The sequence below is a fragment of the Daphnia carinata genome, chromosome 10, assembly GCF_022539665.2.
Source record: "Daphnia carinata strain CSIRO-1 chromosome 10, CSIRO_AGI_Dcar_HiC_V3, whole genome shotgun sequence".
Taxonomy (NCBI): domain Eukaryota; kingdom Metazoa; phylum Arthropoda; class Branchiopoda; order Diplostraca; family Daphniidae; genus Daphnia; species Daphnia carinata.
This window is the reverse complement of record NC_081340.1, coordinates 892,470-916,604: the sequence shown is the minus strand read 5'-3', so window position 1 is coordinate 916,604 and position 24,135 is coordinate 892,470. Positions and strand designations below refer to the sequence as shown.

The window sequence follows — 24,135 nt, the reverse complement described above, 5'->3', positions numbered from 1 at the left end:
GATTCATCCAAAAACGGCTAGGTGGATATAAAAGTTTTGATGCCAACAGCATCCCGTATTCCCAAGCGGTCACCCATCTAGGTACTAACGGAACCCTACGTAGCTTAACTTCCTGGAGCTGACGAGACAAGGTTTGTTCTACGTGGTATGGCCGTTGACAACTCAGTTCCAAAATAAAATGAATACACTCCAGTAATGTCCATTAAAACCAGCACAAGTACAATTGATTTATATAGTTAAGGATATTGGACTGGTAACCATCGCGTTCGGTCAACCACAAAAATGCAAACAAATAAAATTCCCTTTCTTTTAAGAGGTCACTTTTCTCACGGAAATGTACCATACCTTTTGTGTTCTCGTTTTAAAAAACCCTTTTATTGGAAGGAGATGAAATTTCAAAACTGACCACTAGGTGGCGTTTTAGAAAATACTAGAATTCACCGCGAGATGGTTCGTACTTCCCTGTGATTCATCCAAAAACGGCTAGGTGGATATAAAAGTTTTGATGCCAACAGCATCCCGTATTCCCAAGCGGTCACCCATCTAGGTACTAACGGAACCCGACGTAGCTTAACTTCCTGGAGCTGACGAGACAAGGTTTGTTCTACGTGGTATGGCCGTTGACAACTCAGTTCCAAAATAAAATGAATACACTCCAGTAATGTCCATTAAAACCAGCACAAGTACAATTGATTTATATAGTTAAGGATATTGGACTGGTAACCATCGCGTTCGGTCAACCACAAAAATGCAAACAAATAAAATTCACTTTCTTTTAAGAGGTCACTTTTCTCACGGAAATGTACCATACCTTTTGTGTTCTCGTTTTAAAAAACCCTTTAGTTGGAAGGTGATGAAATTTCAAAACTGACCACTAGGTGGCGTTTTAGAAAATACTAGAATTCACCGCGAGATGGTTCGTACTTCCCTGTGATTCATCCAAAAACGGCTAGGTGGATATAAAAGTTTTGATGCCAACAGCATCCCGTATTCCCAAGCGGTCACCCATCTAGGTACTAACGGAACCCGACGTAGCTTAACTTCCTGGAGCTGACGAGACAAGGTTTGTTCTACGTGGTATGGCCGTTGACAACTCAGTTCCAAAATAAAATGAATACACTCCAGTAATGTCCATTAAAACCAGCACAAGTACAATTGATTTATATAGTTAAGGATATTGGACTGGTAACCATCGCGTTCGGTCAACCACAAAAATGCAAACAAATAAAATTCACTTTCTTTTAAGAGGTCACTTTTCTCACGGAAATGCACCATTCTTTTTGTATTTCGTTTTAAAATACCTTTAGTTGATAGAAGATGAAATTTCAAAACTGACCACTAGGTGGCGTTTTAGAAAATACTAGAATTCACCGCGAGATGGTTCGTACTTCCCTGTGATTCATCCAAAAACGGCTAGGTGGATATAAAAGTTTTGATGCCAACAGCATCCCGTATTCCCAAGCGGTCACCCATCTAGGTACTAACGGAACCCGACGTAGCTTAACTTCCTGGAGCTGACGAGACAAGGTTTGTTCTACGTGGTATGGCCGTTGACAACTCAGTTCCAAAATAAAATGAATACACTCCAGTAATGTCCATTAAAACCAGCACAAGTACAATTGATTTATATAGTTAAGGATATTGGACTGGTAACCATCGCGTTCGGTCAACCACAAAAATGCAAACAAATAAAATTCACTTTCTTTTAAGAGGTCACTTTTCTCACGGAAATGTACCATACCTTTTGTGTTCTCGTTTTAAAAAACCCTTTTATTGGAAGGAGATGAAATTTCAAAACTGACCACTAGGTGGCGTTTTAGAAAATACTAGAATTCACCGCGAGATGGTTCGTACTTCCCTGTGATTCATCCAAAAACGGCTAGGTGGATATAAAAGTTTTGATGCCAACAGCATCCCGTATTCCCAAGCGGTCACCCATCTAGGTACTAACGGAACCCGACGTAGCTTAACTTCCTGGAGCTGACGAGACAAGGTTTGTTCTACGTGGTATGGCCGTTGACAACTCAGTTCCAAAATAAAATGAATACACTCCAGTAATGTCCATTAAAACCAGCACAAGTACAATTGATTTATATAGTTAAGGATATTGGACTGGTAACCATCGCGTTCGGTCAACCACAAAAATGCAAACAAATAAAATTCACTTTCTTTTAAGAGGTCACTTTTCTCACGGAAATGTACCATTCTTTTTGTGTTCTCGTTTTAAAATACCTTTAGTTTATAGAAGATGAAATTTCAAAACTGACCACTAGGTGGCGTTTTAGAAAATACTAGAATTCACCGCGAGATGGTTCGTACTTCCCTGTGATTCATCCAAAAACGGCTAGGTGGATATAAAAGTTTTGATGCCAACAGCATCCCGTATTCCCAAGCGGTCACCCATCTAGGTACTAACGGAACCCGACGTAGCTTAACTTCCTGGAGCTGACGAGACAAGGTTTGTTCTACGTGGTATGGCCGTTGACAACTCAGTTCCAAAATAAAATGAATACACTCCAGTAATGTCCATTAAAACCAGCACAAGTACAATTGATTTATATAGTTAAGGATATTGGACTGGTAACCATCGCGTTCGGTCAACCACAAAAATGCAAACAAATAAAATTCACTTTCTTTTAAGAGGTCACTTTTCTCACGGAAATGTACCATTCTTTTTGTGTTCTCGTTTTAAAAACCTTTAGTTGGATAGAAGATGAAATTTCAAAACTGACCACTAGGTGGCGTTTTAGAAAATACTAGAATTCACCGCGAGATGGTTCGTACTTCCCTGTGATTCATCCAAAAACGGCTAGGTGGATATAAAAGTTTTGATGCCAACAGCATCCCGTATTCCCAAGCGGTCACCCATCTAGGTACTAACGGAACCCGACGTAGCTTAACTTCCTGGAGCTGACGAGACAAGGTTTGTTCTACGTGGTATGGCCGTTGACAACTCAGTTCCAAAATAAAATGAATACACTCCAGTAATGTCCATTAAAACCAGCACAAGTACAATTGATTTATATAGTTAAGGATATTGGACTGGTAACCATCGCGTTCGGTCAACCACAAAAATGCAAACATATAAAATTCACTTTCTTGAAAGAGGTCACTTTTCTCACGGATATGCACCATTCTTTTTGTATTTCGTTTTAAAATACCTCTAGTTTATAGAAGATGAAATTTCAAAACTGACCACTAGGTGGCGTTTTAGAAAATACTAGAATTCACCGCGAGATGGTTCGTACTTCCCTGTGATTCATCCAAAAACGGCTAGGTGGATATAAAAGTTTTGATGCCAACAGCATCCCGTATTCCCAAGCGGTCACCCATCTAGGTACTAACGGAACCCGACGTAGCTTAACTTCCTGGAGCTGACGAGACAAGGTTTGTTCTACGTGGTATGGCCGTTGACAACTCAGTTCCAAAATAAAATGAATACACTCCAGTAATGTCCATTAAAACCAGCACAAGTACAATTGATTTATATAGTTAAGGATATTGGACTGGTAACCATCGCGTTCGGTCAACCACAAAAATGCAAACAAATAAAATTCACTTTCTTTTAAGAGGTCACTTTTCTCACGGAAATGCACCATACCTTTTGTGTTCTCGTTTTAAAAAACCCTTTTATTGGAAGGAGATGAAATTTCAAAACTGACCACTAGGTGGCGTTTTAGAAAATACTAGAATTCACCGCGAGATGGTTCGTACTTCCCTGTGATTCATCCAAAAACGGCTAGGTGGATATAAAAGTTTTGATGCCAACAGCATCCCGTATTCCCAAGCGGTCACCCATCTAGGTACTAACGGAACCCGACGTAGCTTAACTTCCTGGAGCTGACGAGACAAGGTTTGTTCTACGTGGTATGGCCGTTGACAACTCAGTTCCAAAATAAAATGAATACACTCCAGTAATGTCCATTAAAACCAGCACAAGTACAATTGATTTATATAGTTAAGGATATTGGACTGGTAACCATCGCGTTCGGTCAACCACAAAAATGCAAACAAATAAAATTCACTTTCTTTTAAGAGGTCACTTTTCTCACGGAAATGCACCATTCTTTTTGTATTTCGTTTTAAAAAACCCTTTAGTTGGAAGGAGATAAAATTTAAAAACTGACCACTAGGTGGCGTTTTAGAAAATACTAGAATTCACCGCGAGATGGTTCGTACTTCCCTGTGATTCATTCAAAAACGGCTAGGTGGATATAAAAGTTTTGATGCCAACAGCATCCCGTATTCCCAAGCGGTCACCCATCTAGGTACTAACGGAACCCGACGTAGCTTAACTTCCTGGAGCTGACGAGACAAGGTTTGTTCTACGTGGTATGGCCGTTGACAACTCAGTTCCAAAATAAAATGAATACACTCCAGTAATGTCCATTAAAACCAGCACAAGTACAATTGATTTATATAGTTAAGGATATTGGACTGGTAACCATCGCGTTCGGTCAACCACAAAAATGCAAACAAATAAAATTCACTCTCTTTTAAGAGGTCCGAACACGTGCATTTTCCAGTCCTCGTCAGTAAAAACCCTCGCTTGATTGCAAAATTGTCGGGTATTCTCCCTGTAAACCTTTGGCAGACGTCCACGCCAGCCTGAAGGCACCCACCTGTCCACCACGCGTTTGCCATCTGACAAGAAGATCGGTGTATCTACGTGAATCATCGACATCCGTTAACGTGTGACTCTATCAGCCTAAAACAACGTTTCTACGTCATGAGTGAAGCCGCACCCAAAGCCGAAAATATGGAAATTGGCCACATTTGGGAACACGGTCCGAACCCAATGGTAGACGCATCGAAACCTGAACGGCAGAAGAGTGAACGGCCATTACTTCCCGAAAACGATCTCAAGAAGAAACGTAGGAAGAGAAAGGCGGCCCACACGAAGTTAACGACGCAACTCAGAAAGGCTGTGGAAGACCATAAGATGGGAGCCATCAGATTGAAGAAATTGCAAGTAGCAGCATGGCGTGACGAATTGATTCGTATTTACGACGAAGTCAAATCAATTCACCACCAATATACAGAAAGTATATCCGACCTCACTAAGCAGCAACGTCAAGCATGTGACAAGTGGGAAGTAGACTTCGAAACCGATCACGTCGAAGTCATCAAATTCGCAAGTCGCTACGCCACTTCCTCAAGTCAGTCCGTCAGCTCGATTGGGACATCAGCTTCGGACATCACCCGTAGTACCACGCTATCTGAAAAAAGGCGTACCAACACTAAACCAGCCAGCCTTCTCCAACAATCAACCCAAGGGGAGTTGGAGAAAGAAGAACAGATGCTAAAGTTAGAATTGAAGTTGGAAACGGCAAGGGCCCAGATGGAAGCAAATACAACTTCCATCACAGAAACCCTCAACAAGGCGTTAAGGAGTATGAGCGAACAACTTAGTAAGCTCATTGACAGTTCAAGGATCACGTCCAAAGATATCGCGACCAACAACACGTTAGTACGGGAAGCACTGTTGATATTAAATAAATATGACAAACCCTTATCTTATCTTCCTATAATGTTTTACGAATATTGCGCATGAGCAACGGGATGCTGTTTAGCCTCGGTGTCTTTTATGTCGTCTGCTTGAGTCAATTGTCAAGAGCTTCTGTTGCACAATTCTGCATATTAATTGTTGCTACAAGTGGTAAAGTTCTTTAGGCTATGTAATCTATAGTTGCATTAGATATTCCCGAGCTCTGGGAACTAATAAGGTAATGGTTGCATATTAGAATTAATACTTATCATGCTTATTCTCAACAGGTTATGGGCCCAGTATTATTTGTTTGTTAAACGGCCACTAACAATTTATTTACAAACTGAGGGATTACTCCAATGTTAATGGAATGAAATGTCCCCAATGGAAATGTGTTGTCATACTGGAACTAAATAGGATGAAATGAAAAATCTTGGCTAATACAAGATCTTGGGCGATCAGAGGTAATTAGTATAACATAACTATACGTTAAAGTTTTTACAGGCATTATAGAAGCAGTTGGCTTAATAGTTGTTTTATGAAGAGTATTCCACCGAACAGGTGATGTGTGTTCCACCAAACAGGTGATGAGTTTACCACCAAACAGGTGATGAGTTTTCCACCGAACAGGTGATGTGTATTCCACCAAACAGGTGATGAGTGTTCCACCGAACAGGTGATGTGTATTCCACTAAACAGGTGACGAGTATTCCACAATGAAATTTGTGACGTTGATTCGATGGATCCCACCAGTATGGTGATTGTAGTATCACAAAGAAGTTTGCACAAAGTTATTTTAACGAATGCCACCAACATGGTGATGGTTGTATTGAAGTTGTCTAATTCATCAACTTATGCTAATGGATTCCACCTACAAGGTGATGAGCATGTCTCATTGAACTTGTGAACGTAGAATTTCTTCTATGAATTGCGCTCACTAAATGAAGAGCGTTTATTGAGTTGCCATTCTTCAGGATTCTACGCCTAAGGTGATGAGTATACCCCTGTCAATTTTGGGATGTTAAGAAATTAATATTCCCAACGTGATATCTAAAATGAATTTACAGCGACCTTTTTAATTTGGAATGTCAAAGTTATCTTGCTGATTGTGACACAAGATGAAAATAACAAAATCTGTTATTGCTTTCTTTAAAACAGATAATGTGAAAGGCTGTAAGCTGCAATTTGAGGCACTGTTTGATTAAGAAAATCAAGTGGATATCTGCAAGCAGAAACTTCCTTTGGCTTAAGCTAAAGAAGCTTAACTGAGGAAAGAGTATTATACGAAATACAGCGTATTTCAGCGACAACGAGGTTTCCTTCAAAATGAAGCATGATGAGATTCTGGAGGGTCAAAGGCTAGGCAAATCCCTATACCACATGAAGATTTTTGCCAAACATATGAACCAAGAAATATCTACAGCTATTGTTGCCAACACTCAAACCTCACTGACACTCTGGCATCAAAGACTGGCCCATTTAAGCAACAAAATTGAGGGTTTATCGCTCAAGAAGGAAAACATGGAACACGATCTGTGTGAAGGATACATTTTTGGAAAAATGCATAGATCTCCATTTCCGACAGGCCGTATCAGAGACAAAGAAGTGAGTGAAATCATTCACTCTGATGTCGTTTTGTCAACTTCTCAACACCGAGTGAAGAGACCTGTATTGTATTATTCAAATATGATTTCATTGGTTGGACTGAGGTCTACGCCATGAAGATCAAATCAGAAGCCGACGACCACTGTGTTAAATTTGTAGCATTTTAGAAGCAACTGCGGGAGAAAAGGTAAAGATTATAAGAACAGTTCAAGGTGTGGAGTAAAAGAAGAAGGAAAGTTGCCGAGAGGGACGTGGCATCAAACAACAATCGCTATACGCTACAATAAAACGGAGTGAGTGAGAGGTTGAATCGCACTGCCATGGAGTCTACGCGGAACGCTCTCTACACGAGCAGAAACAATCCTTCAAATCTGTTGCTAAAAGGCAACAAACGAGTATTGGAATGATGGGGTGAATTTCTGCGTTGTTCTATCTATGTCTTGAATCACGCACTCTCGGGTTCATCTACCAAGACTCTATTCGAATTATCCTACATAAGAAAACCTAACATCGAGAATTTTACGGGTGATAGGTTGTAGAGCCTCTGCGCATATCCCTGACTGTTTAAGGAAGAAACTGGATTATAAGGCAGCGTCATGTTGGTTAGTAGGCTATGGCGAAGAAACAAAGGGCTGGATCTAATGGGAACCAGTGTCTAGAAATTTCTTCACGAGTCGTGACGTCATATTTAACGAAGATTTGCTGATCAATGACTTCAGTGACGAATCGAAACAAAACGAAAGCAATCTTTTTGAACCTCAAGGCTATCAAGAAGCCCAAGCCTCTCCAGAATCCGATAAATGGATGGAGGCATGCAGAAAGGAGTATAACTCACTGATGGAAAACCAGACATGGGAACTCGTACTTCTTCCGGAAGGATGCACAGTTATCAACTGAAAAATGATTGGAAAAAAATAAATAAATTTAAACCAGCGAATGAAGGAGTACCTGAAGTGTACAAAGGCAGACTTGTTGCAATTGGATCAAGACAAAGATACGGCATCAATTACGCCGAAACTTTTGCCCCGGTTATACAGGGTGAGGCAGTGAAAGCTACACTGGCCGAAATCGCATCAATGGATCTGGAGTTGATCCAGTTTGATATTCAGACAGCATTCTTATACGCTAAACTACACAAACATATCTACATGAGACAACCAGAGGGTTTTGTAGTTCCCGGAAAAGAAATCTTTATTGCAAGCTAAACAAATCATTTTATGGCCTTAGGCAAGCACCTCGACTGTGGTTCAAGAAATTCGACTATTTTCTACTTAAATTCGGATTGAAAAACAGTACCGGTGATGGGTGCGTTTACTTTCGAAGGACAAAGGATGAGACCACTTTTTGTGCAATTCGTGTGGACGATGCTATTTTTGGAACTAACAAAATACAGGTTCTAATTGATATTAGATCGCACCTTGGGGAGGAAGTTCAGATCCATTCACTACCCCCAACGCGATTTATTGGCATCAACATAAAGCGTAATCGCCCGAAGAAAAGAAAATATTTATGTCACAACCGCTTGTAGTTGACAGATAGCAAGATTTGGATGGCAGAATGTAAAGCCAAAAGCCGTTCCCGCAGACCCAAACGTGCGTCTCAGCTCCCACTTGAAGTCGAAGAGCGAGGGAGAGAAAATTGAGCACTACCGGGAACCAGTTAGCGCTCTTCTCTATTTGGCTCTGTAAACACGCCCAGATTTTGCATATGCTGTTGGCCAAGTTGCAAGGTATTGTCAAAACCCTAAAGCTGAGCACTGGCAAGCCGTAGTCAACATAGCCGGATATTTCAACGGAACAAAAGGCTATGGCATTTGGGTCGGCGGAGACAGAACCGGTCTTGTTGGATACTCGGATGCTGATTTTGCTGGAGATATCAACGACCGTAAATCTACGTCTGGTACCATTTTCTTTTTCCATGGTGGACCAGTAGCCTGGGCAAGCAGCAAGCAGCCTTGTACTGTCCTCTCGATAACTGAAGCAGAATATACATCTACTTGTGAAGCCGCAAAAACTGCTGTCTGGCTGAGTTACCTACTGCAAGACTTCACTGGTGGAACAAAAGAAGGTACCACTATACTGTGACAACCAAGCGGCGGTCCGGCTGGTTTACAATGATAAATTCATCAGAGAACTAAACATATTCAACTAAGATGGCATTGAATTAAGGAACAAGCAGCAAACAATATCATAGAAGTTAAATTTGTAGGAACTGAAATCCTACTTGATGATATATTTACAAAGCCACTAAGAGCACCAGCCTTCGGTAAGATAAGAAGCAAGATCGGTATAGGGAAGCTGTCTGATTAGATCAATAAGGGTTTGAGGGAGAGTGTTGATATTAAATAAATATGACAAACCCTTATCTTATCTTCCTATAATGTTTTACGAATATTGCGCATGAGCAACGGGATGCTGTTTAGCCTCGGTGTCTTTTATGTCGTCTGCTTGAGTCAATTGTCAAGAGCTTCTGTTGCACAATTCTGCATATTAATTGTTGCTACAAGTGGTAAAGTTCTTTAGGCCATGTAATCTATAGTTGCATTAGATATTCCCGAGCTCTGGGAACTAATAAGGTAATGGTTGCATATTAGAGTTAATACTTATCATGTTTATTCTCAACAAGCACACCACACGTTGGACGGTTTGGATCAGAAAATTGACGCGGTTAAGGTGGAATTGTCCGCTAAAATCGAAGACCTTCGAACGGAAGTCGACGAGATGAAAGTTCAACCCCGAACGATTCAAGATCAACGACTTCCTGAGCGATCACCAGTCTTACAAGCACGTCAAGATGTTCCAGCCCTGTCACCCCTACGTACGATGGAGGATGCTGTCCGTCATCGCAGAAGATTGGTCGCCGCCGATGCATCTCCACGAGACCCGCGGCGAGGTGCGATGGCCACGATGACGTCCCGTTGCGACCCTACGAATCACGACGAAGATGAACACTCCAAACGTTCTCACCCCCACAATCAAGTAAATCGTCCTCACAGCAGCTGTTGCAGCCGACTACAACCTCCCAACTTCAAGATCCAGCCATTTGACGGCAATCCGAAGGACTAAGCGCGATTCAAGGCTAAATTCCAGGCCTTGTATGAAGAGTACGAAGATTCTCCGGTACTTCTTTTCATATTGGAGGAGCTGCTAGCCGAAGAGGTACGAAACGAAATCGGCAAATGTCTCGCCGATGGAACGATGTACTCCGTGGTGTGGGAACGTTTAGACGCGGTGTACGGTCGCACGGAAATTATGGATCAGACGTACCTCGACGACCTTCTACACGTCCCGCCATTGAAGAGCTTAGATGCTGCCAGCCTCAATACTTTCGCAAACCGTCTTTATGGTGCAGTAGCCACGCGCTCCAAGTCGAAGTATGCCCATGAGCTGCACAGCCGTACAACGTTGATGGCCCTTGAAGCAAAACTTACGCCCTACCTCAAGGATAAGTGGAACGAAAAAAGAAAAATGACAGGAGTAGAACTGAATGTTCTAGACCTAGACGACTGGGTGACGCTAAAAGCCATGAGCAAGCAACATGGAAAAAATGTATTCCAGTCCTTACCCACGTCGACGTCCAAAGGTGTAAAGTTCGACGAAAGGAAGCCCGTCAAGAGACCCAGCTTCCCACACACGTCGACCATTGGACACGTAACGACGATGGAAGGTTCGAAAGTAACGGCATCAACATCTTCAGCAACCATGCCTCCAAGGAGCCGATCAATATCGGGGAAGATGCCAGCCGAGAAAACGGAAAGATGGAAATGCTTTGTATGTAATGGCAGGAGCCACCATCTCTCAACCTGTAACGTCTTCATGTCTCTCATGCCCACGAAAAGGGCTGAGAAGGTATTCAAGTCCGGAAGATGTTTGTTATGTCTTGCGGGAAAACACGAACGCAAGGAATGTCCCAGGGACGTCAGCTGTACTATCGCTGATTGTACTGGAAACCGACACCACACCTTGCTTCACGGATCCGGATTCATCCCATTAAGGAGGTTAGCGGATCCTACTGCTCCATCAGCGACACCTTCGACAGCTTTCCTTGGGATCTTGACCCATCTGGAAACAGTAAAACGACGTGTTCGTTTCAAGATCGTACCGGTTCGTGTTGGAGTTGGCAAAACTTGGGTCGACACTTTCGGTTTCCTTGATACCGGAAGCGACACCACGCTGATTCGGAGCGACTTAGTAAGAAAGTTGGGACTCGTTGGGCCATCAAAACGCATCAACGTCGTCTCGTATGACGGAGCCATGTCTAACGTTACGGCTTCCGTAGTAAACTTCACCCTAACGTCTCGTGATGGTAGCAGCCAGTTTGAAGTCAAACACGCTTACGCCGTCGACAATTTGAAGGTGACGCCGAATTCGCCGATCGACCCTCGACAGTTGGAGTCATGGAAACACCTATGTGGTATTGACCTCCCAACCGTGCAAGAAGAGGACGTGACCGTGCTGATAGAAATCGACGTCGCAGAGGCCCACGATCATGTATCTTCCATCAAGCCGCCGGCTGGAACGAATGGGCCCATCGCCTTCAAGACGCCGTTTGGTTGGTGTCTGGGTGGACAAACAGGTCCACCGCAAGACGGACGCCCGTTCATCGCTCATCTGGCCATCGAGGAACGTTCCGAAGACCTAAACGAGCTGGTGAAGAAGTTTTGGCAACTTGAGGCCAACGAAGTAGAGATAGAACCACCCGTTCTATCTGAGGAAGACTTACGTGGAAAACGCATCCTAGAGTCTTCAGTAAAACGTATCGGTAACCAGTACCAAGTCGGCTTAATGTGGAAAGCCGACGAAGTAGATCTCCCAAACAATCGGGCAGCTGCATTGAAGAGGCTCTACGCTCTCGAACGACGTTTTCATCGGGACGAAGAGTTTGCTCATAAGTACGATGCAGTAGTCAAGGAGTACATCGGGTTAAAACACGCCCGGCTCCTAACGACCCAAGAAGCCCAGACGGAGACAACAAAGACGTGGTACCTGCCACACCACGGGGTCGTGAGCCCTTCCAGCTCATCGACCAAAGTTCGTGTCGTATTCGATGGAGCTGCTGAGTGTGGTGGCACATCGATAAACCAAAACTTGCTCCGAGGACCTAACTTACTCGTTAGCCTGCTTGGTGTGCTCACCCGTTTCCGCCGTAACCTTGTACCAGTCGGAGCGGACATTGAGAAAATATTCCACCAAGTCCCGGAAGCAGACCAGGCAGCCTTCCGATTTCTCTACCGGACGCCTGGCAGTAATTCAGCTCCGTTAACGTACCAGATGACGGTACACGTATTTGGAGCTATATCATCCCCGACGAGCTGCATCTTCGCCCTTAACAGGACGGCCGACGACTACCGCAGCCAGTTTGCAGACGTAGCCGATAGCGTTCGACGTAATTTCTACGTCGACAATTATCTAGACTCCTTCGAGTCCGAAGACGAGGTCATCAAACGGTCCCGCGAAATGAAGTCCCTTCTCCAGTTAGGGGGCTTCAATTTGACCAAATGGACGTGGTCATCGAGAACGGTGATAGCGGCGTTACGAGAGTTTGGCCTCGCGTCACCAACTCTAAATCTGGACTTGGAGAAACTTCCCGTCGAAAGAACGCTGGGAGTAATGTGGGACAGCGAACGAGATATGCTGTCGTTCAAGATTCGGAAGCCGCCAAGCAACGTGACACTCACGAAGCGAGCCTTCCTAAGCATCATCTCTAGCGTTTACGACCCGTTGGGGCTAGTTGCACCAGTTATCTTCGTGATGAAGTCTTTACTCCAAGACATCTGGACTAATGAAGAACGGATCGGTTGGGATGACGTCGTACCGGAAACATTGAGTCAACGTTTCTATGGCTGGTACGATCATCTGGAAAATTTGGAGTCGCTCTCAGTACCGAGATGCTTCCGTCTCAAACGAGGACGATGGACTCAACAGTGCCTCCACGTCTTCACGGATGCAAGCTCCAAAGGATTCGGAGCAGTAGCCTACTTCCGCACTGTATTTGAAGACCATTCCGTCAACGTGTCATTCGTCATGTCGAAAACGCACGTTACACCGGTAAAAGGTCTCACGATTCCCCGTTTGGAGTTACAGGCGGCAGTAGAAGGCCTCAACCTTGCTCTCACGATTTGTCGTGAACTAGAAATTGATTTGAGGCAAGTAACCTTCCACACAGACTCGCAAACAGTGCTGCGGTGGATCCACTCGAAGACGTGCCGATTTGAAGTCTTCGTCAACAACCGCATCGGAAAGATACTCCGAAACACGGCTCGTCGACAATGGCGTCATGTTGCCGGAGATTTAAACCCTGCAGACCTTTGTAGTAGGGGTATCGACCCAAGAGACGTCGACGAATTGGCCTATTTCCACCAAGGACCTGCGTTCCTGAACCTAGACTCTTCAGAGTGGTACACTTGGGAAGAGATTACGGAGCCTGAGGAACGAGACGTAAACGTGATTCGCGTCTTGGCAGTCAAAACGGAAGATGAGAACCATGTCATCGACCGATGCGTCACACGTTTTTCCAGCTTGGTGAAACTTCAACGAGTACTGGCCTGGAGTAAAAGATTTGCCGACAACGCTAGAGCAAAAATTCGTGATGAAAAACCCATGGTCGGAGAGCTGACAGTAGAAGAAATGGTAACATCGCTGACAAAATGCATCGTACGAGCGCAAGAATTGGCCTTTGCTGAGGAAGTCCATGCCCTTCGCAAGAATCTGGAATTACCACTCAGATCAAAACTTCGCACCTTCCAGCCCTTCTTGGATGAAGCTGGACAGATGCGAATTGGCGGACGTATACTTCGCGCGCCGATCGACTATGCAGCCAAGCACCCCATACTTCTACCAGCATCTCAACTTTTAACGAAAAGGATAATCTGGGATCACCACGTTAGACACATGCACGTCAAGACCGAAAGATTACTGACAGACGTACGTTCAAGCTTTTGGATACTCTCCGGACGCAAAGTGGTAAAATCTGTCATCAACAACTGCTGGCCTTGCAAGCGGACGTCGGCGAAACCTAACCCTCCGTTGATGGCTTCACTACCAATACATCGTTTAACACCCCATCTGCCTCCGTTCACGTACACAGGGATCGACTACTTTGGTCCTTTAACGGTTAGAGTTGGTGGAAGAGGACGAAGGCATGAAAAACGTTGGGTCAGCCTATTCACGTGTTTCACCACCCGAGCAGTTCACCTGGAAGTGGCCAACGGGCTCAGTATGGAGGAGTTCTTATTTTGCTTCTCCCGTTTTGTTAGCCTACGTGGAAAAACGAAGGTCGTTTACAGCGACAATGGAACTAACTTTGTTGCCGCCGAGCAGGAGTTACGGCAAGCGTTGGAAGAACTCATCAGTAAACACGAAGAGCTCCAGACGTTAATGGCTTGCCAACAAATTGAGTGGCACTTTTCTCCTCCCCATGGACCTCACTTTGGTGGCGTTTGGGAAAGAATCGTACAGTCTTGCAAACGGGCAATGAAAACAAGCATTGGTAATTGCGTAGTTACGGACCAAGTGCTACGAACCGTAATCGCTGAAGTGGCAGCCTTGTTAAACGCCCGGCCGTTAACTCATCTGAGTATGGATCCAGAAGACCCGGATCCATTAACGCCCAATCACTTCCTACACGGTGGAGCTCGTCCATACGTGCCCCTGCAATTGGCCGACGTGGAAGACCTGAAAGTAACCAACAAGCAGTTCCAGCAAAGTCAAGCCATCCTTCAGCACTTTTGGAACAGATGGCTACGTGAATACGTTCCCCACTTAACTGAGAGAAGAAAGTGGCAAGAAAATAGGCCTAACGTCACCGTAGGGGATCTAGTACTTGTAATCGAACCCAATACTTTGCGTGGGCAGTGGCCGTTGGGTAAAGTGTTGGAACTTATTCCCAGTGCAACGGATAATGTTGTTCGAGTGGTAAAATTACAACTTACCAATCATCCAAAACCATGTATTCGGCCGGTGGCCAAATTATGTATCATGGTCCCAGCCAACGAACAAGAAGTTTACGCAAAAGAAAAAAAAATGGAACTTTCAACAGCGTAAAACCTCAACTTCAGTATCGTAAAATGTAAATATTGAATGTATTGGAGCCACAATTAGTAGCTCCCCTTGTAAAAACAAATCGTAAATGTAACAAGTAAAATCACCATGACAACACACAATGTAAACAACGTAGGAAAATCGCAACTTAAACTCTGGTGGACAAGTCACTAAGCTCAACGCCACCTATATTCAAGTTCAAATATAGGGCAAAGGACAAAAGTCAGGTCGGTTGCTGTTTAGTAACACAGGAAACTGTTTAACCTATTACACTAGCAGACGGCATTCAGTCGACCTAACCTCGTCAAAGCGTGAAGTGATCCTGTGCGACTCCTACGTTTAACGTTCAACATGGCAGAATATCCGCCTCCATCGCCGGCATCCGTAAAAGAAAAGCTAAAGGTGAGCCGGGAGATGGAACAGGAGTGTGCGGCCAATCTTCTAGAGACAATAGAAAAGCTCGAAAGGGCGAAAAAGGAGGCCGTCGACAAGGTTTATGGTTACCAGCGGGCAATCATAAACCTTGACAAAGAGATCAAGCAACTGTCCGACGATCTCGTGAACGTCCATGTTCATTTCAGGAGCGAAAGAGAGACCCTGATGAGTGGGTACGTCGGGTCTCTCTTGCACAAGGAACGGGAAAGGGCGGCCGGTGCTCAGTTACCCACCCCGGCCGCAAATCCAGCCCGTCCAACGTACGTCGTCCCTCTACACACGCCGGTGATCCTTTGTTTCCTGAAGTCTCACGTGTTGGGACCAACCCCCTGCCGGAAGAAGACTACGGAGTGTGAGGAGTTCATGCTCCTCACAAACAAGGACAAATTAGAGCTCCTGTTTGCCCAGCGACGGTGTTTTGGTTGTTTCGTCCCAACCGCCGTCACCGGACACACAAAGACCGCAGACTGCCCCCATCCCCGACGTTGCACGTTATGCAACACAGACGACCACCATCAGGTATTATGTGCACCAAAAAAGGCGTACACAAACCTGTCATCGCACTAGGATGGGCCATCTCCAGCTGCTAGAAGACCTTGTTTTCACATTGTATTCATTTATTTCCTGTTTTTTTGTGTGACGTCAGAAGTGTCGTTGTGAATTTTGTTCTTGCACCTGTTGTAACGGTGGGTCCCGCTGTCAACAACGGTGCTGCCCTCGCGGGCAGGGCTGTAGGGGGCACGGGCCTGCCTAGAATCGCGTGCCCATTTTTTGTTTTCCTTTTACCCCTTTCTATGGGAAAGGGGTAGTAGTAATTCAGTATTCGTATTGTAAGCCACCCAGACAAGTTGTCTTGTTTTGGTCTCTCTTTGTCCAGTTTTTGTTTAAAGTCTCGACTCAGTTTTTCTCCCTGTTTTTTCTCTCTTCAAATCAAGCGTGTGGACTTTCGTTTCCCTGAAATAAAGAAATTTTCGTTTTCTTTATATCACCTCGTCCATCATTACGTTTCACCCTCATCTCTCATCCCTCTCATCTCTCTCTGTTGCTACTTTTGCACGAGAGTCAGAAACATTCCCTGTGATTCATCCAAAAACGCCTAGGTGGATATAAAAGTTTTGATGCCAACAGCATCCCGTTTTCCCAAATGGTCACCCATCTAGGTACTAACGGAAACCGACGTAGCTTAAGTTCCTGGAGCTGACGAAACAAGGTTTGTTCTACGTGGTATGGCCGTTGACAATTCAGTTCCAAAATAAAATGAATACACTCCAGTAATGTCCATTAAAACCAGCACAAGTACAATTGATTTATATAGTTAAGGATATTAGACTGGTAACCATCGCGTTCGGTCAACCACAAAAATGCAAACAAATAAAATTCACTTTCTTTAAAGAGGTCACTTTTCTCATGGAAATGCACCATTCTTTTTGTATTTCGTTTAAAAATACCTTTAGTTTATAGAAGATGAAATTAAAAAACTGACCACTAGGTGGCGTTTTAGAAAATACTAGAATTTACCGCGAGATGGTTCGTACTTCCCTGTGATTCATCCAAAAACGGCTAGGTGGATATAAAAGTTTTGATGCCAACAGCATCCCGTATTCCCAAGCGGTCACCCATCTAGGTACTAACGGAACCCGACGTAGCTTAACTTCCTGGAGCTGACGAGACAAGGTTTGTTCTACGTGCGTACAACAGACTTTTTTGGTGCTGGTTGGGACTGCTGAAATGGAACAGTGGTGGGTGGGGTTAAAGGCGGAGCTACAAAAATAGCGCTACACTAATTAGTAAAAAAATTACTTTTCTAACTAACTAACTTTTCTTAAATAAATAGTTCATTTAGTAGTATCCTTCTGATTTATTACAATTTTTAAAATGCATTTTATAAGTATAAACTGAGGCTGTCCCACATCACCCACCCTTTTGTCCCAATTCACCCAACACCACAGGCTCCTCCCCCAAATTTTTCAAAACTTTAAAATTCTGTAGACGGTACACAATTTCATCTAAAAATCTGAAAAAAATCATGGCGGTAAAGGAAAAAGCAGGCAATATATTGACACAATAAAAAAGAAAATCGAGTAATTTGTGTCGAAGATATGGCCGAAAAACAACGTGTCCCAACACACCCCAGTCTCCCCTAATTGACATTTTGGGAAAATTTACAATAAACAAAAATAAACAAATATTTGACCAATTCTGGTAGAAATACAAACAAGGAAAACAAAATGATACTAAAATATAAAGCATAACTAAAAGAAAAGGAAGGTTGAGGACTTATCTAGGGTAACGAAGGGTTTTCCATAGGCTCTCTACTTCTTGTTGACTTGGGAACCTTGATGTGTTCTTGCCTTCCAGGTGATGAAGAGGTATGCAGCCAGAAGAGTAAATGTTACCAGAGATTGACTTTCGGCCCAAAATGGCCACGAATCAAATCTTCATTTGTCGAACTTCAGCCCATTCGACGCACAGTTCCCTCCAACCAGCTCCAAACGGTGAGGCGAGCAGGACACTGGAACATCAGATGCTCATCGGTTTCAGGGTGTGGGTGGCCGATGGGGCATAACACGTCCTTGGTGGGATCCAACCGATGGCATCTGGTCCTGGTAGGAAGACGTTGCTGGTTGAACAGGAACATGGTCTCTTTGATGTTGCTTGGGTTTCCCAAGCGGTCAACCCTCTAGGTACTTTTTTTACATTGCATTATTTGTTTATATTTTCTTAATTATCTTAAAAACCATAAATTAAAATTTGGATTATTTTCCATTTGTTTTTCTTCTAATTTTAAAGAGGTAATAAATTCATTCATAAAATTTTCCTTTTTCTTTTTTTCCACACGATAATGCTTAGGTTTGCTGCTAAAAAATTGCTTTATTTTGCTTTTGTATTATAGTTTTTGGGAAATCTAATAAATATAGGTGTTAAAACACCTATATTTATTAGATTTCCCTTTTGGATTTGGGTAAAATTTCTTTTCGTATATTCTTAAAATGCGTCTTTGAATGTATTTAACTGCTGGTTTAGTTACTTTACATTGAAATAAGTGTTGTATTGTTTCTATTTCTTCACATCGGTCACAGGTAGATAATTTTATTTGATTACATTTAATTAATCTATCTTTGGTTGGGAGTAAATTATGGATTTGCATAAAAAGATATTCTTTTTGCAAAGGTGTTAAAAATTTTTGTGTTAGTGCTTTAAAACCTGGTCTAAAATTTGTATTTGGATTTTTTGTAATTATCATAGGTTTTTTTTAACTTCATTGACTAGTATATGGTATATTTCTTTGGTTTTAATTTCCTGGGTTAATATTGTTTTTTTGTCCTATTTTGTGAATATCTTCCACAACATTTTTTAAAAATAAAGGAGGTTTATCACAGCTAGGTCCAGGTGTAATGTCTATAATTTTTCTCAGTTTAAATCCTAACCAGTAACTAAGCATTTTCCCATTTTCGCTTTTGGGATTTTTCATTAAGTGAACAATCAGGTTTTCTAAAAAGAGGGAACGATATTTCATTTGAACATTGCTTATGTTTAATCCTCCTTCATCGACTGCAAGGTAAAGCTCGTCTTTTGCTAATCTTTCTAATTTGTACTGCCAAATAAAATTTGGTCCTATTTACTGGATCTTCTCCGTGTGCCCCCTAGGTATAGGTAAAATTTTTGCCAGATGAAAGGATTTTGGAGAAATAAAAGTGTTAAAAAAGATTGCTTTTTGTTAACAGCCTGTTGAAAATGTTATGTAAAATTTGTTTTATTTTTCCTAATACCAATTTACAGTTCTGTATTATTGTTGTTTCAATGTCTCGGTACCAAATGATTCCTAACATTTTTACCGGTTCTGCAGCTTTTCTCATGTTACTGGTTTTTCACAATTCTTCCCCCATGCTCCTAATTCTAACATATTTGACTTATTTTTATTTATTTTTGAATTTGTTGCCTCCTAAAATTCCGTAACACATTCTTTTAGTTCTTTCAGTTCATCATGGTGGTTAATAAAAATCGTTACATCATCTACGGAAGCGGTTTTTTGATGACTAGATTTGGCAATATACACGGGTTTTACGTTAGCTTTGAGATGTTTTAAAAAAGGTTCAATAAGAATTATATACAAATGCATTGCTAAAGGACATCTCTGCCTTACCCCTCTTTTTAGTTAAATTTTTTCTCCAAATTTCGCATTCACAAATGCTATACTTCTTGAATTTTCGTATAAAATTTTTATATATTTAATAAATAAATCTTGAAAACCCATATTCTTCATAGCTTCATATAAAAAAAATTCTGTCTACCATATCGTAAGCCTTCTCAAAGTCCAAACTTACTATTGTTGCTGCACTTGGCTTATGGTTACTTACAACCAGTTTGGTGTTTTTTCTAGAGGTTGGTATTTTCATCTGAAAACCATTCAATTATATTTCTGTATGTTGTTAGGTTCTGGGTTATATTTCTATTGTTTATTCAACCGGTTTGTTCATGACTTATTACTTGCGGTAAAATATTTTTTAGCCTTGAAAAATTGTTGCTAAAATTGTCTTTGAAAAATTTTTGCTAAAATTTTATAGTCACGATCATTTCCACAACAAGTCTTTCCCGTTTTGCTTTTAATAATTCGAAAACCGGTTTTTCCCATTCTATTTGACGTATATTCCCATATTGCTCAAAGGCTGTGTGGGTGTATTTAAAGTCCAATTCATCTGGAACATTTTTTCCCTCTGCCACAATAACTTTGACTTCCTGCCATTATAACCGGGATTAGGTATTTTTTCCCTAGTTTTTCGAACTCTATTCCTTTGGAATGTTGCTGAAAGAAAGTTTCTAACAAATCTTGGTTTTTGAATTTTGCAACAATTTGCTTTGTATGGTAGAGTAAATCAATGACCGTTAGTTGATCCTCCACTATTCCAAGTCTCATTAACCATCTATGTATTTCAATTTCCATAGGAACAAAGTCCACCTCCTTGAAACAAGAAAAAAGGTTCTCTCCTGTTTAATTTCCATTATTGATATATTTATGATTTGTGCGTGTGTGTGTATATATTTTTTTAAATTTTTTTGTTATGTATTTTGTGCAGGTAGATGAGTTTTAGAATATCTGATGAGTATAAAGTAAGAAAGAATTTGAATTGTGAGGAATGAAAGAGGAAAGAAATTTACAAATGTACAAGTATTTTTTTTTTTTAAGTTTAAGAAAGTGTATAGTCGAAATAGAAAGCAAGTGGAATTTGATAATTATGAATATGATTAAAAGGTGCTTGTGTTTGAACAAGAGAAAAAAAGGAACAAAAATGAAATACAAAAAAAAATTTTACTATTTTTACTGAAAAAGCAAAAACAATATACTTGAGAAAAGAAGTAAGTGAGATTGTAATAAATCTCTATGAAAAAATGTGAAGAAGCTTTTTTTTAGGTGGCATTTAAGAAAATACTAAAATTCGCCGCAAAGATGGTCATTACTAACCTGTGATTCACCCAATAACGACTTTGTGGCTATAAAAAGTTTGATGTCAACAGCCTCCCGTATTCCCAAGCAGTCAGCCCTCTAGGTACTTTTTTTTTACTAGATTACGTCCTTGAATGTTTCTATTTTTTACACAAGGAGGCCTTTTGGAATGTATACAAAATGTTAAGTTTCAAACCATTTTATATAACCTGAGTATTTTCTCAATTTATTCTCTAAGACTTTTATTGAATTCATAAAATGATATGTGAAATTCCCTAGTAGAACAAGATATCTTTAAGATATATATATGTCTACCCGATGTATTTAGTTCTCTAAGATATCTATTGTATATCAAAACGTCATATCAATTTTATATGTCTTTATAGATATCTACCAGCTAACTGCTAGATATATTATGAGATATTCAATACCTTTGTATTGTTGTTGTATTGTTGAAGTTCCCAAAATATTACCTATAATAGATAACTGGCTTTACGTAGTGGCAGAAAATTGGATAGAGGAAGACATTCTCTATTTGCCGAATGATAGTTATTCAGCTGCACATCAAATCCAAATTTTGTAGTGTGGCGTTCCACCTGATGAGGAAACATGGCAGAGATACGAGGATTTCCAAATAATTGGAACTTTTGGTAATTTGCGTTACTACTTCATTTTGTATGTTTAATGTAACAATATTGCTTCCTTTTTAAAGACACGTATGAAGAAGCAAGAACAAGTCTTCCCCGTGTTGAAACTGGCCTGCCCATTCTTAATCAAGAAAACTCAGGCAGAGGAAAACGAGTAACTAAAAGGAAAAAAACTAAATATACCTGGACAATCAACAACAGAAATAGACAGCGAGGAAGAGTCTCTCAGCCCACCTAAAAAATCAGCACCCAGCAAAGGAAAGACGATTAAGAAAGCCTCCCATACAAACTCTGTCAAAGGAATGGCCACTTCTACTTTGCTTCCAATACCTCCTAGAGCCTTGTTGGTTTCTAAACATTCCAGCAATGCTTCAACGTCAACTAAAAAGGATAATTGATTTTGAACTTTTAACAAACCTATAAACCAAGTCTTATTGTCATTTCGTTTAGTCATTGCTGCTGCTTCTACTAGTAAGAGAGGTTCCTCCAGTTCTGATAAACGTTTGTCTTCTAATGCTGTGGTCCTTTCGTCAAATTCGTCTCGTAATTATAATATTTAATACACTGTTGCATAACATTCATGCAACGCAATTTTTCATTAAGTTGAAAAATTTTCGTTACCTCATAGCGATATGTCAAGTCTGGAAGCGTTAATAGTGCGTTCCAATGCCGAAGTTCTGTCATTGAATGCGCCTGGTAATTATGCTGCTTATTTCGTTATTTTGGTACAGTTACTGTGGTCTCGTCTAGTATATCGTTTATTTTTGTTTCACGTTTCTTTTCGGACAAATGTGCCGGTCACTCTTGCGGTAATTACCTAACTTATTCTATAATTATAGAAGATACATCGTCTCCTGTGCATATGCCAAGTCAACAATCGTTTCAACCTGGTAATAATGATATTATTTACTTCTTAATTTTTGGTTCAGTTACTGTTGTCTTGTCTATTATATCGTGTTTTTGTTCGCCGTTACTATTCGGATTAAATGTGCAGTGCACTCCTTCTATAATTACCTTACTCTCCTTATTCTATAATTACAGAAGATTCGTCGTCTCCTGTGGATATGCAAATTCAACAGTCGATTCAGTCTGGTAATGTTAATTCTAGTTTAATGAAACCTTTTTTTTCAAAATATTCTTGTGCATTGAAAAGGTAATTCCGACGACTCATATGGAACCAACCAGTTCGGTAATCATAAAAAATACCTTTCTTTCATCAACCTCTTTTTCAATACTGTTTTACATATTTTTCTTTATTTTGTTTATTGTTAACATATCAGAAAATATGCATCCGCAATTTAATTACAATGGTGGTCATTACAACTGGGGAATGCAGCAGCCGTACTGGAACTATAATTCACATTTAATGAATTCTTCTTATCAAACACCATCAACTGTCCCTGAATTTCCGAGCCAGCAAAATATTGGAGCAATAACAAGCTATAGGCCAAATGAATCACATCATCTGCAACTTCGTAACTAATCAGAATATTTTCATTTTAAACGTATAATCCTTAACCATATTTTTTTAGATGCTGAAAGTAGTTCCGGCCCTTCTACATCCCGAGATTCTTCGTCTTATTATACTACGGATTCTCCATCGTCTCTTCCCATTCCAAAGAAAGTCAATCACGACAAAGAGAAATACTTCTCTGACCTTGCCAAGATTAATGAAAAGTTGTCTATGATCGATAAAAAAATTAATCCAGTTAACGAATGCATTGAGGAAATAGATGAAGGCATTGCTTCTCTTCCATTAAAAAACTTAGTATTGGAAGCATTCGAAAAAATTCTTAAAAAAGATGAAAATCTGAAGAAGCTAGTAAGTTTTCAATAATTTATATATTTCATTTAGTATGTTAAACTCCTCTTTCATTCACGAATAGATAGTCCGAAAAATCCGTCTTTCAGGAAAAAAGAATTCCAAAAATTCTGAAGGCGACTATGTGTACAAAGAGCGTGGAGAACAGTATTTGAAGATTCACTCTCTAAGGATGTAAATTGGCTTGGGAGACGTGATAAGAGAGTAAACGGCGGAATGGGAAAAAAAGGAATCCACTCTTGTCGTATAACGGAATTAGTAAGAGGTAACCATTTTACATAGAGAAGAGATATAAGTAAAGAGTAAAATAAGTAGTTAAATAAAAATATTTTATATTTAGTTAGAATCATCTCCAATTCAAAGTTTAAAGATCTGGAAAAAGAAGTGTTCGTCGCTGAAACCAAATCGTATCTTCATAATGCAAAAGGGCGTTTTGTGGCAGAACAAGCGAAACTTGCGGCGGAAGACAACAGCAGCGATTCTAATTAATAATAAGACTTGAATGTCTTCCTGTCACAGTTTGTAACTTGTGTTTCTTTGCCAATTGTAATTCGGATTTTAAAAATAAACTGTCTTTAAAAAATGTATTCTTTTTTTTGTATTTACTATTTATTTTAGAGCGATAAGTTCCCTATACAGTTATGTAGAAAGTGGCT

At 41.0% G+C, this 24,135-nt stretch overlaps 1 protein-coding gene, 1 long non-coding RNA gene and 11 pseudogenes across 2 annotated transcripts; 2 read left to right on the top strand and 11 right to left on the bottom strand.

Moving 5' to 3' along the window:
• Positions 1-40: 40 nt before the first annotated feature.
• Positions 41-159, bottom strand: LOC130689334 (5S ribosomal RNA; annotated as a pseudogene).
• A 347-nt stretch (positions 160-506) lies between these two features.
• Positions 507-625, bottom strand: LOC130689341 (5S ribosomal RNA; annotated as a pseudogene).
• Positions 626-972: 347 nt separating this feature from the next.
• Positions 973-1,091, bottom strand: LOC130689340 (5S ribosomal RNA; annotated as a pseudogene).
• A 345-nt stretch (positions 1,092-1,436) lies between these two features.
• Positions 1,437-1,555, bottom strand: LOC130689339 (5S ribosomal RNA; annotated as a pseudogene).
• A 347-nt stretch (positions 1,556-1,902) lies between these two features.
• On the bottom strand, positions 1,903-2,021 carry LOC130689338 (5S ribosomal RNA; annotated as a pseudogene).
• A 346-nt stretch (positions 2,022-2,367) lies between these two features.
• On the bottom strand, positions 2,368-2,486 carry LOC130689337 (5S ribosomal RNA; annotated as a pseudogene).
• A 346-nt stretch (positions 2,487-2,832) lies between these two features.
• On the bottom strand, positions 2,833-2,951 carry LOC130689336 (5S ribosomal RNA; annotated as a pseudogene).
• Positions 2,952-3,296: 345 nt separating this feature from the next.
• On the bottom strand, positions 3,297-3,415 carry LOC130689335 (5S ribosomal RNA; annotated as a pseudogene).
• Positions 3,416-3,762: 347 nt separating this feature from the next.
• LOC130689333 (5S ribosomal RNA) lies at positions 3,763-3,881 on the bottom strand (annotated as a pseudogene).
• Positions 3,882-4,227: 346 nt separating this feature from the next.
• On the bottom strand, positions 4,228-4,346 carry LOC130689332 (5S ribosomal RNA; annotated as a pseudogene).
• Positions 4,347-9,492: 5,146 nt separating this feature from the next.
• Positions 9,493-15,135, top strand: LOC130689300 (uncharacterized). The gene is made up of 6 exons (XM_057512302.1): positions 9,493-9,601; positions 9,719-10,071; positions 10,183-10,675; positions 11,669-12,074; positions 12,210-13,238; positions 13,410-15,135. The coding sequence occupies exons 1-6, from the start codon at positions 9,493-9,495 to the stop codon at positions 15,133-15,135; spliced, it is 4,116 nt and encodes a 1,371-aa protein (XP_057368285.1).
• Positions 15,136-16,686: 1,551 nt separating this feature from the next.
• LOC130689363 (5S ribosomal RNA) lies at positions 16,687-16,805 on the bottom strand (annotated as a pseudogene).
• Positions 16,806-21,959: 5,154 nt separating this feature from the next.
• LOC130689321 (uncharacterized) lies at positions 21,960-22,754 on the top strand. The gene is made up of 4 exons (XR_009000706.2): positions 21,960-22,200; positions 22,286-22,353; positions 22,497-22,547; positions 22,699-22,754. It is a non-coding gene; the product is annotated as an uncharacterized LOC130689321 (long non-coding RNA).
• The last annotated feature ends 1,381 nt before the right edge of the window (positions 22,755-24,135 follow it).

Excerpts from the sequence above, each read along its gene's own strand:
- LOC130689300 (XM_057512302.1), top strand. The coding sequence starts at position 9,493 with ATGAGCAACGGGATGCTGTTTAGCCTCGGTGTCTTTTATGTCGTCTGC. Across the intron at positions 12,075-12,209 it reads ACGGAGACAACAAAGACGTG|CCTGCTTGGTGTGCTCACCC; the intron begins GTACCTGCCACA and ends CTTACTCGTTAG. Across the intron at positions 13,239-13,409 it reads GAACTAGAAATTGATTTGAG|GGGTATCGACCCAAGAGACG; the intron begins GCAAGTAACCTT and ends CCTTTGTAGTAG.